At 37.7% G+C, this 12,384-nt stretch overlaps 1 protein-coding gene across 10 annotated transcripts in view; it reads right to left on the bottom strand.

Moving 5' to 3' along the window:
* The window catches only part of USP34 (ubiquitin specific peptidase 34), a 247,390-nt gene that overhangs the window by 1,778 nt on the left and 233,228 nt on the right, over window positions 1-12,384 (bottom strand). For 8 of the 10 annotated variants that reach the window (XM_045162247.1, XM_044926026.2, XM_044926027.2 and 5 more), the window contains 5 exons: window positions 11,923-12,046; window positions 3,940-4,019; window positions 1,400-1,540; window positions 1,150-1,293; window positions 156-315 (listed from right to left, as the gene is read on the bottom strand). In XM_045162247.1, coding sequence (XP_045018182.1) covers window positions 156-315; window positions 1,150-1,293; window positions 1,400-1,540; window positions 3,940-4,019; window positions 11,923-12,046 — 649 coding nt within the window. Of the gene's footprint in view, window positions 1-155; window positions 316-1,149; window positions 1,294-1,399; window positions 1,541-3,939; window positions 4,020-11,922; window positions 12,047-12,384 lie in introns of those variants that run through there. The other 2 variants (XM_044926030.2, XR_006543420.2) reach the window with 2 other exon arrangements.

Here is a 12,384-nt window from a genome sequence, read left to right on the forward strand (position 1 = left end):
ACATGAAAATTTCTCTGAAGAGTCATTAAGATCATATTGGGGGTGTTTGCATTTTTTAGCATTTATATTCAGGAGGCTCACACAACTACTGTAAAATCAGTAGTAGAAAGTGTATTTGTCCTAAACTCAATATTTTATTAGTCTGCAAAGCTAACCTTTAGTTTTTCTTTCTTTGGCTTCTTGCTCTTGGAGTGAGTTTCTCTGCTGCAGACAAGTCCTGCATTTGCTTAAAAGCTCTTGCAGAGTTGGAATTAGAGCCGGGTTTAATTGTTTGGGAGTATGTACCGACAGTAGCAAAGCAAGTGCCCGTAAGTCCTACAAAAATCCAAACAAACATTTTAAATTCCAAAGCCAACATTTTGACACAGTTAGTAGTTTAAATGCATATGTTTATTACTCTTCCAGGAATCCACCCTGGTTCCTCTGGTACTTTTAGAAGGATGCTAAAACCAGAAAGCCAGTGTTATGACACTACTGCCTTTCTATTTCATTGGTTCCAAGTCACTAATACCATTGTTCTTTGCACCACACCACTTGACTGAAGACCTAAACAGTATTTTCTGAAAATGGAAAAAAAAAAATCAGTAATAAAACTTATACAGGAATTTTAAAAGCAAACCCTGAATGATCCATGAACAATTTAGGCCTCATTAATCTAGGACCCAGTTTTCAGAGATACTTGATTTCTGGTAGGTACCACAGGTCGTCTTCATGTAGCGCTATAATCCACCCTGGCCTCTAAGCATTTTGTTACTTAGGAGGCAGGCATCTGCTGGACGTGTGCCTCACATGCTGGTGGGTGTTTCATTTTTCTGCAACACGGTTTTCATGGAAGTCTATACAAGCAACCAATTCCCCAGCTTTAACTGGCTTTATAGGCAGACTATTAACTTGATTTTCAGTTCCTTAGGAGTCACAGGTTTATTGCCCTTAGCATTTTATGACGTTGGCTCATGTCTTAAGGTGACAGAAAGTATGCTACATACATAAAAGGCAGAGGGAACACATTTTCATTTGGTTAGTTTTTCATCATATGTGACTTCTAGAGTTTGAGTAAGTTAAAATTATGTGTATACTAAGGCCAGATTTAGAGTTGATGTAATAAGGAGAGTTTGAAAGTACATGACTACTGCTTTGTATAGTCCTTACCCCATTTAAAGCAGCACTTGCTTTGGAAATTTCAACTCTGTTGGTGAAATCAGACTGCAGGTTCTGATACTGATTTATCAAGTTTGTAATAAGGGTGCTGATCAAATTGGCACAGTTAGCTTCAGAAAACACTTGACCTTGAACCTGAAAAAGATGATTAAAAAAAAAAATCTCCAAAAAACCAACACAGTGAAAACACAACCATTAAGTAACTGGAAGTAACAAGTTGAGTTTCCAACTTGTGACATACCTTTAGAAGAAAATGTGTCATGAATGTGTAGACAATGTTGTTGTTTAGAAAAGTTCTTTCATCCATTAAGATGCATTTTATATATTCTGCAAAAACAGGATCTTCACACAAAAGCTTGATGCAGTTTTTTGACATAGCAGACTAAAGTGGGGGGGAAAAGCACTGATTGGTTGAGCACTGAAATAAGTGCAAGTCTTAAATACACTGCTTATGATAGATATACATCCAAAGTCACTTAACATCTTATTGGAAAAACCACTTCTCTTTGGCCATGCCATGCGGCTTGTGGGATCCTAGTTCCCAAATCAGGGATTGAAGCTGGGCCCTCAGCAATGGAAGCACAGTGTCCTAACCACTAGACCACCAAGGGAATTCCCAGAAAAGCCACTTTTACTGGTTTGGGCAAAGTGTTCATTCAGGTTTTCATGTAAGATGTTATAGAAAAACCTGAACAAAATTTTTGGCCAGCCCAATACTTTAATCTACTCAACTCTTGGTTACAATTATACTCCCAATAACTTAAATGGGTAAGTGTTAAGAAGAGACTTGTAAAAAGTCTGAAAGGCAAAACTGAACAAATACATTTTAAAAGAAATGCAGCCTTATTATCTACCATTGAGTTAATAAGGACTGGAAAAATAAGACAAATGGGATGATGTTTTCAGGGGAAAAGAGATAACCAAACCACCCACAGAGAAAAGATTTTAAGAAATTTTATTCCCTAAAATGAGTTAAAACTTGCACTATATAATGTCATAACAATAGTAATTTGTTTGGTAAATCCCTTTCCCCTACACCTTCATAAATATTGCAATGATAAACAGCAAACCTCTTTTCCTAATTGTCTCACATAGAAATCAGTGGGTCCCAAAATATAGAAATTGTACTAAAATTTGGTTTTCCTGTTTTCAAATGGTCATGGCTCTTTTTAAACACAAGTAGTATGTCTTTAAGTATATTCCCTAGACTATTTATACATATGTTTTAATAACATCATTTACATGGAAGAAAAAATGGATTATTTTTTAAAAATAGGACAAATTTTAGATAATACTGTACATGCATATACTTGTTGTAAGTAAACTGTTTAAGTCAACCCAAGAAATCAGGAGTCAAGTACAACTGGCACCCAGGTTTTCAGATCCTTGGTGTCAGGAAAATCTGTCTTACTCTACCAGTAGTAACAGTCTCTGCCTATGATTCCTGCACAGTACAGATGGCTTTTTCTATAGGGCTGCTAGGGGCTTCGGAAGCTTGAGGTGGTCTGACTTTGTTTTAAGGGAAGTGGGGGGGGGGGGGTGGCACGGTGATGAATTTTGTGGGAAAAAAGCCAAGAGAGTAGTGCAGTACAGCAGCAGATAAAGCAATAGAGAAGCAACAGGCAGGGGCAGAACACAGAAACCGAAGAAAGCAACCACCGAAATCAAGAAGAATGAAAGGGCAGCAGCAAGTGACAGAGTTGGCGGGGGGAGGCCAGATATCTGTTCCAATTTACTGAATAAACCACTCAGCTCAGCAGTCAACCAGCAAGTTGTTTTCTGTGTGTTTACTATGTACTATGCCATATGACTAGCCTATCAAAGATGCCTAGTATAGAAAACAAAATGACATTTCTTTAGGAATACAGATGACTCAGGTAGTCTTTATACTTGTGAAATTCACAGTTTGGGACAGGGAGGCAGAGAATCAACTATTACAGTACCATGTGACATGTATCCATTAGGAGAGCATACAGCATACAACAGCCTGGACAAGAGGCTGGACCAAACTCAAAGTATTCTGGGTGCTAAACGTGGGTAAAAGTCCATGCCAAAGGAATTAATCAACTCACACACTCAGGCAAGAAACTGGAAGTTATTTTCAGAGTCTAAAGAGTAGGGTCCTTTATACCTGATCCAAGGATGACTCAAACCTGAGAATTAATCTGATTTCCTCCTCTTTCCCCACCATTCTTCCTCCACAATTTAACAAGCATTATTTCGGTGCCCACATTAAGGGGTTGGCTCTTAGACTTAAGATAGGAAGGGTACAGTGTTTGCTGTTCTCAGTGAGATTGCTAATAAGAAAACAAGTGCACCAGACTCCAAAAACTGCTCTGAGGTCATAGGTAAGCGAGAGGTAATGAACAGTCTGCTGAAATGTTTTCTGTTAGAGGTTTTGGATTGGTGGCAAGGAGAAGAAACAGGAAACAGGAGAGGTGAGGAAGACCAAGAAGTGGCACATGGCTTCTTGTCCTAATAGCTCCCTGTCTCAGACTTTCACCACAACTATTTATACTGACCTTTAAATGAGGAATTCAACTAGAAACAGCTTGTCTGAAATATCCTTTGTGATAACAAATGTATGGAAAAAGAAAATTTCACAGGGCAACTAGATGTCCATTGCTTAATAGTTATTTTTTCTCTTAACAGTGTCTTACCTACCAAGATTTGAAAACATCCCCAATTTCTAGCCAATTTTCAACCCAGTGTTCCTAAAATTACTGACCACCTGTTTGGATGAGATTAAACACCAAGTCATCTAAAACTCTTTTTCTTTACCTGAGTCTGGCATAGCTCAGTCCAAAGTTTGGGGAACAGTGCAAGATGAAGTGGCAAACCTTCATAGGCAACTAGGACACCTAGTATTTGAAAAGAAACCAGAATAGGTTATAATTATAAATTACACTACTGAGATAACTAAACTCTGCAGGTACAATAAATAGTATGGCTATTTCTAGTCATAACTGCATATTTTCTATGTTTTAGAAATACGTAATGTATTTAAAGGGGAAGAATTCATTCCAATGTTTTAACCAGTGAAATAATTTTTAGAGTTCAGTATACTTTGACTTCATTTATCTCCCATACCTCATTCCTAGAAGGACCTTCGACAACTTAAACCAATTCAGGTTTTTGAGAATCAGAATTTTATCTGGGACAATAAAATTTACTGCAAGTGGTTCCAAAGCTTTCTTGGGTTAAGTTACCACTCCGCATATTAGACCATATTACATGGAACTGCTAGAGTGCAGTGGGGACAAGGGGTACAAGTTCAAACAGGATGTGAAGAAGTAGGAAACACATCATTCTCTCCTCTTTTATCTTGTTTCTCCAAGGATAAGATGAATGCCTTTGTAGTAGATTTAGGTAAATTCTGCTCTAACAGCCCCTAGCCTCGTCCCCAGGACCCTTCGGGTGGATCACACTTAGCTGCTGTATGTCAGCATTTTACTTGAAACGTCCAAGGTTTTAACTTTTCCTTCTCTTGACTATTCCAGATATCAAATGTTTCATTAAGAAATTAGTTCACCTAGCCCCTGCTATCCTCTCTCTCTCAAAACACAGAAGCTGTAATGCCACAGTCGGTCATAAGTAAATTTTTCATCCTCCAACACTCCCATCCCCCAAGGAAATCATGGGGGAGAAATACAATACAAGTTATCTTCCTACAGTTAAAAAAATTATGAGAAACAGCTCAAGTTGGCAAACATTTTCAGTACAGGGCCAAATAGTAATTACAGGTTTCCCCCAATTATGAAAGTATGAAACTTTTCATAAGCTGAAACATCATCAAGTGAAAAAGCAATTTACCTTTTTCCATAAAAGCAAAAATCCCCTTTGCATTTCTTTTGGTTAGCAACAAGAGGTACTAACGTAGGTATTTCATGAAGTGGCATAAAGCAAACTTTCAAAAATTTGGGAATACCAGTATTTTAGTCTTTGTAGACTATTTAACTGTTGCAACTGCTCCATTGACAGCACTAAATGAATGGGTGTGGCTGGTCTTTCAATAAAATGTTATTTAAGACATTGAAATTTGAGTATTGTGTAATTTTCATGTATATCACAACATACTCAAAATCTCAGAAAAAAAATTAAAAATTGTAAAAACTGTTCTTAGCTTGCAGGCAGCTCACTGGTTGTACAAAACAGGCAGCACACAGGTTACTGTTTGCCAACCTCTGTATTAGGCTACGGGTCTGAGAAAATCTCAGAGAAACCAGATCAGTCATTCAGTTTAATCATCGAAGGATGCCTAGACTCCCTTTTGTGGGAAAGCCTACCTTTTATTTTCCTGTCAAGATTAATTCCATTTTAAAGAACCAAAGAAACTCTCACCTTTCTCCATTATCCTAACCTAATCTGGCTGGGATTGGAGGCATTTACCAATCATAACATCACAATACACAGAAGAAAACAAAGGCATGTCATCAACACTGATGGCTACAGAGAATAAAGTTCCTATGTTCCCATGTTTCAGCATTATAATTATTCATAAAAGTACAGCAGGGGTTGGCAATAGGCCCATGGCCCATTTTTTCTGGCCCCTTCACAGAGTCTGCCAACCCCTGAACTAGAGGTTGCCCTGACATAAACCTTCTGTGAAAGCAGGCTTTAACTACAATTTAAGATCCTCTAGACTTTATTCCTATTTTCCACAACTACTAAAAAGCTAGCACTACCAAAAAAACAACAAAAAAACAGAGGCCTTCTATGATGTAAGATTGTTTTCAAATAATACTGATTCAAATATGTTTATTTTACAAGTGAAGAATGGAATAAACATACTAACATCTATTGTGCTAGGTAAGTCAGATAATCATAATTTTCTCATCAACTCTGGGAGGCGTTATGTTACCCTCATGTTCCCCACTGTTTTGAATGAGGAAATGAGGCTCAGAGAAATCACTAATCTGCTCAATTTCATCCCCAAAGCCAGTGAGTGATACAGCTGTATCTATCCCAGACCTGAGTCTAAAGCCCACCATCTTTTCAATAATCAGTTTCCCAAGCTTTAGTCATCCATGTATAATTTTCATCACTGTTTTCATATCTGTCCATCTTCTCTGTTTACTTGATAACTGTGCTTTAGATTCATTCAGAGAAGCTAATCCTATGTTGTCCTTGTCCTAGGCAATGTAACATCCAGGACAATCATGCATTTGGTATGAATTATTTACTTTTGTAATACAGTAAGATCTATTTCTTAACATGAAAATTATTTTCTCTGGGCCATCTTGTACACTACATTCTGGAAAACACTGCCACCCACAGTGAGCTAAAGACACCTCTTTCACATCCTAATTCCCTACTGAGCTGCACCTTTGGAAGGAAGGCCATCCCTTCAAAGCAGCTCAGTTTCTTTCTAGCATTTTCACAAAGCACCAAGGATAAGGTGTATCTAGGCTCTACTAATTTAAGGTAGAGGCCAATGCCATCCTAGTTCACACACTCCTCCTCCAATAGGGGTATCTCACTTACTGGGTGCAAAGCACAGGGAGATGCAATCGCCAGCATTCACAGGCACGTTTCCAAGCCTTACCTCAGCAAACAGGATGGGCAGACCCAAAACATACTGGTTCCTGTATTATCACTCATCTTTCTCAATCCTGTGACTTTGGGCATCCTTAACAAGGGTCCTTACCCCACCCCGTTCCCACCCACGAAGGAACCATGTTCAACAATGAAGAGCTATTCCAAATATATTTTTTCCTCAATAGTGGCACCTTACACTGTAGAAGCTGTTGGGTGTGTTATGTAAAAGAAAAATCTTTTAAAGACAGCTTTTGTAGGTAAAATGGTAATACATATGGTTGCTGTGAGGATGAAATATTTTATATGTATATTTACTAGTTAGGGTCTCTGCCCAGCTTTCTATAGGAGTATTTATCCCATTCAAGCATTACTCATGGGAAGTGGGAGCTCTGGCCAATGGATGGAAGCCCACAGCTAATGCTCCACTGCAAGACTGAATCAAGACATCTTAGCCTGAGAATATCACATTTGATTCTTCTAATTCCCCTATTTCTGATCTCATATCCACTAAGCAAACTATTGTTGTTTACTCGGCTTCCCATGCAGGTTACAGGGGAAAATCTGCTAGCCCTACCATGTAACTTTCAGATTGCTGTGCTCATTCTTCTTTGTAAATTAACAGACTGGTAACCAAACCCTAAATTATACATATGTCTATTAAACGTAATGATTCTATATGACCTCATATAGGTGGATGTGCCCTTGGATGGATAAAAGCTGGCTTCTGAATGACTGGCACTTGTTTCAAGTACATTCATCCTAAGAAGCCTTTGGGGAAACAGCTAAACGAGCTGTTTCTCCAATAAGTATCACCTTGATATCAAAAAAGCTGAAAGATGATCAACAGTTGTGCTTTCATATTGAATTTTAATCTGTTTACTTACATCAACTATATTAAAACTTTGAAGATTATGGATGTTCTAGGTATATCATGTTACTTGCAAAAAATATTTTAAACTACCTTTCACTTATTAAGGTATTAAGAAAGCTTTCAAAAACTAATGTCAAGGTGATTTTTGCTTTGTGTCTAAAAATGAAAATTATGAAATCTAGGATTTGTTTGGAGAAGGCAATGGCACCCCACTCCAGTACTCTTGCCTGGAAAATCCCATGGACGGAGGACCCTGGAAGGCTGCAGTCCATGGGGTCGCTAAGAGTCGGGCACGACTGAGCGACTTCACTTTGACTTTTCACTTTCATGCATTGGAGAAGGCAATGGCAACCCACTCCAGTATCCTTGCCTGGAGAATCCCAGGGACGGGGGAGCCTGGTGGGCTGCTGTCTATGGGGTTGCACAGAGTCGGACACGACTAAAGCGACTTAGCAGCAGCAGCAGGAGGGATTTGTTAGTTTAATTTTACTTGAATATCTTATTAATCTGCATGTGCACTACTAAGGTACCTAAAAAACTTGGTATGATTAGGGTCTGCATTACCAATTTTCTGTTTTGGAAAAAACTTTCCTCAAATGTAAGATCAATGCATGATCATTACAAATAAGTTGTATTTAACCTAGAAAATAAAAGCGTCCCATAATTTTATCCTTAGTTAAGAATATAATCCTCTTTTTTAACATGTACTGATCTTCCCCCTTGTTCATAAGAATGTGGTCATATTCTGTATTTTCCAATTTGCTTTTTCATGTGATCCAAAGTTATTTCCTATCATTTTATTTTAAAGACTATATTATACAAATGAACTTAACTAAGCTGCTACTGACAGACATTTGGGTTTTTCCCAGTTTTACCCAATACAAACCAAGTTAAAATAAACATCCTATGTATGTTACTATATATTTAATGAGTAGATTTAGGGTGGATCCCCAGATCTGGTATTGCTGGGGCAAAGGGCATGAACAATCTAAACCTCCTCTCCAAACCAACCCCATTAATAGATCTCCTCTTTGCCCAAACTGTAGTATCATCCAAACTTTACCTCATAGTTGGGAGGGTGGGAGTAGAAATAACTGTTTACTTTAATGTTCTTTACCATCTTACTGAATCCTAAAAACTCTTTGTATACTGGTATTCCTAGCCATTTATCGGATAAGAAGGCAAATATTTCACTCATTAGCTGTATGTATTTTAATTCAATTCATGGCATTTTCAACATGTAGTATTTTCAATTTTCATGTAATAAAAAATTTCAATTTCTTATTTATTGTTTCTGGGTTTTGTGTCCTGCTTACATGGTCCTTCAAATCTCAAGACAGTATTCATATGATCCTATGTTTTTTATTTAATATTTCTAGGATTTTATTTTTCACAATTTAATACTTAATCCTCCTAGGATGTATTTTGGTCTAAGGAGCAAAGATGGTATTAAAATCTTGCCTCTCCTCTCCCAGAAAGCTACCCAATATCTCAATAATACCATTTTCGACTAATCTGGTGTGTCATCTTTATTATCTACCAAATCCTTGTGTAGCCTTATGTTTGTTTTGGGGCTGTTTTTCTGCTGTTCCATGCATGTGTTTCCATAGCTGCAATGTATGGTTTTAATCATTAGTTTAGTCATTCCTTGGGTATTAATAGGGTACTGGTTCCAGGAGCCCCCAATGCTTAAGACCCTTATATAAAATGGTAATACAATGATTACAGTGGAAATTTCAATCCACAGTTCGCCATCTGAGGATACGGAGGATATTTACATAGGTGCTGCTGTGCTTCATGGCTCAGTTGTGTCTGACCCTTTGTGACCCCACGGACTGTAGCCTGCCAGGCTCCTCTGTCCATGGGGATTCTCCAGGCAAGAATACTGGAGTGGGTTGCCATGTCCTTCTCCAGAGGATCTTCCCAACTCAGGGATAGAACCCAGGTCTCCCGCATTGCAGGGATATTCTTTACCCTCCCTCTGAGCCACCAGGGAAGCCTATTTACATTAGAAAGAGGAGAAAATAAACCCATACTTGCTGTTTTTAATTAAAAAAAAAAAAAAGAATAAAATTTTTACATATCAAAATACTGCAGTCTCAGACACACTAGTATTATTTCACTTGGCAATTGGCAGTTTTGTTCATATTCCCTGGATTCTCTCCCAACTTTGTCTCTTCTATCCACATACCTGACTGTCCTCACTTTAACAGCACTTCAACCTTCCCCTCTTGTTGCCAAATATAGTTTCTTGAAGAGACTATACAATTAAAACTCCTTATCAACTCTCCGCTTCCCATCCCAGTTGTTAATGTGGGCTTTGCTTTCTCAAGCTCTCTCCTCATTGCCCCTCCCCTGGAAATAGTTATTTCAGCTAGAAGACTGGGACATAATCTCTCCATTTTTAAGAAGCATAAGGAAAGCAATGCTTTTAGTTCTTTGTTTTACTTCATATCCAAAATAATGTCCAATTTTCTTCATTAAGATATAATCATGAAATATTTCTTTTCCTGCTCAATTTGTTCAAGGTTTCGGTTTATATATATGTAGAGCTGTCCTATGCAATACAGTAGCCACAAGTCACATCTGCTATTTAAAATTCATTTGGTTAAAATAAAAAATTCAGTTCCTTAATTACATTTTAAGTTCTGAACACACACACGGTCAGTGGCTATCATACTGTGGATGGTGATGCAATTGGAGAATATTTCCATCCTGCTAGAAAATGCTAAAGAACAGTCCTATGTAGAGAACTAAAAACCATGAGCCAGCATAAATGTGCTTCCTGAGTGTTAAGTGATGAGGAGCATAAAATAAGATGAAAGTTGAGTCAGCTAATGGCATGGCTAGGTATGTGTCCTTTCTCTTCCTCCCTCTCCTATGTTTCCCAGAACTGTCTATTTGTGTTAGTGAAGAAGACAGTCTCACAGGGTGAAACATTCATTATTTCAAGTAGATAAGACAGCTCCTCACTTAACTTTTGGTATAAATCACATGGACACAATTACTAAGAACTTTTCTTGAGGTTAACATCTTTCTAAGTCTTCCTCCTTATCTGGGAGCAAGACTGTCTTATTAGAACTCCTGGGTATTTCCCTACACTTGATCGTTGCCACTGCTAGATTTCAGCTTTTTATAGCCAAGTGCCACAACTCAATTATATAATCATGAAATGGCCGATACGAACATATCCTCATCTGCCCACTCCCCGATCTTCAGCCACATATATAAAAAACTAGCTAATGGTAGCAGGTGGAAGGAACACCCTTTCAAATCTGAAGACATTCTAATCACTTACCAATAAGCTGGTTTTTCTGAAGAGAAATTATCCCTGACAGTTGTTACCACTTCCTTCTTGGATAACAAAATCTAAGGTATATTCACATCTTTGGCCCTATCTATAATGGATCAAAACCTTTTCCAAAGGAAGGAGGGGGTTGTGACTGAGAAGGAGCACAATACATAACTTCCAAGGTGTTATATTACTTCCAGGAAGTAATATTCTACTTCTTGACCTGGATGGTGGTTCCATGAGAATTTCACCTCCCATGCTCTTGACACAAAAACTATGGTACAATGGAGAGGATCCTGGGCCATCCCTAAAGGTAATAGACTCATATGACACACAGAGCCTGAGAACTCTGGAGATCTTAAGACAGGGGACATGTGGAGGGCTACATTTCTTCTCAAGACTTATCAGCTAGAAAAAGTCACCCAAAGGGAGCAGTCGTCTAAGAGCTCTCAGCTGCATCCGCAGAGAGACAATATTACATAAAAATAATTCAAGGTTTTCCTTTTATAATTCACTGATTTTTTTTTCTATTTCTCATATCTTCCTTTTCAAATTTCCCTTCTCACTCATCCCTCTATTTTATGAGACTTACCTCCTAATTTACTCATATATGCACCTCTGCTTCACCCTGGCAAGTCCACTTAGCTTGCTCTTGGTGTTTCCAGCTCCAAAGCACAGCTGGCACTATTATCTTATGTTATCCTCCAGATCAGGGCTGGGGAAGTCCATCTCTCTAAGTCTGCCTCCCTAAACAGAGCAGTTTTTGGTTTTTAAATTCTGCTGGGCAGATGGAGGAGGACTTGGGCTTCTACGTACAGAAGTGATGAGCCTATTCCACACTCCTTTATAAGCCAGCTGAAACTCTGGGCAGAACTATTCAATGGAAACCAGTAAGTTGGTGTTTTCTTAATAAAAATAAAAATGTTCCCAAGAATAATTAATATTTTTCAACATTCACTTTAAAAAAGAAAAAAAGGATTGGCTCATTTTTTTCCTCCCCTTCCTAAATGGCTAGGGGCTTAAAATAATTCAGTGGAATTTACTGCTCATCTTTTATACTTACTCAGCTTAACTAATGTTTCAGTAAATTTTTCACAGTTGATTGCAACTCGGCATAATAGATGGATGAATTGATGATAAGAAAAGAAGTAGTCTAGCAGCATACGATCATAAACGTCATCTTTGCCCTGAAGGTTAAAGATGATAAAATGGTTGCACTTAAATTGTATAATAAATTAAAGAGCATATTTTGTGCAAATGTAATAAATTTAACTAAAAAGCTGATTAAATATTTAAATTCTGTAAGAACCTAGTTTTAAATTCCAAGTTTCTATTAATGTTATTAAGATCTTAATTGTCACAAGTTTATTTTCAGTGTGCAAATGTTGTCAATTAAAATTACCCCTTATTTCTATATACTTTAATAAAGTAAAACTACTGTAGGATTTTAAAATGTGACACTTGAGTTCTACAGACATATCATCAAGAAGAGTGAATTAAATTTGATTTTTGAAATAAATTTGAT

The sequence above is a fragment of the Bubalus bubalis genome, chromosome 12 (assembly GCF_019923935.1).
Source record: "Bubalus bubalis isolate 160015118507 breed Murrah chromosome 12, NDDB_SH_1, whole genome shotgun sequence".
Classification (NCBI taxonomy): Eukaryota; Metazoa; Chordata; class Mammalia; order Artiodactyla; family Bovidae; genus Bubalus; species Bubalus bubalis.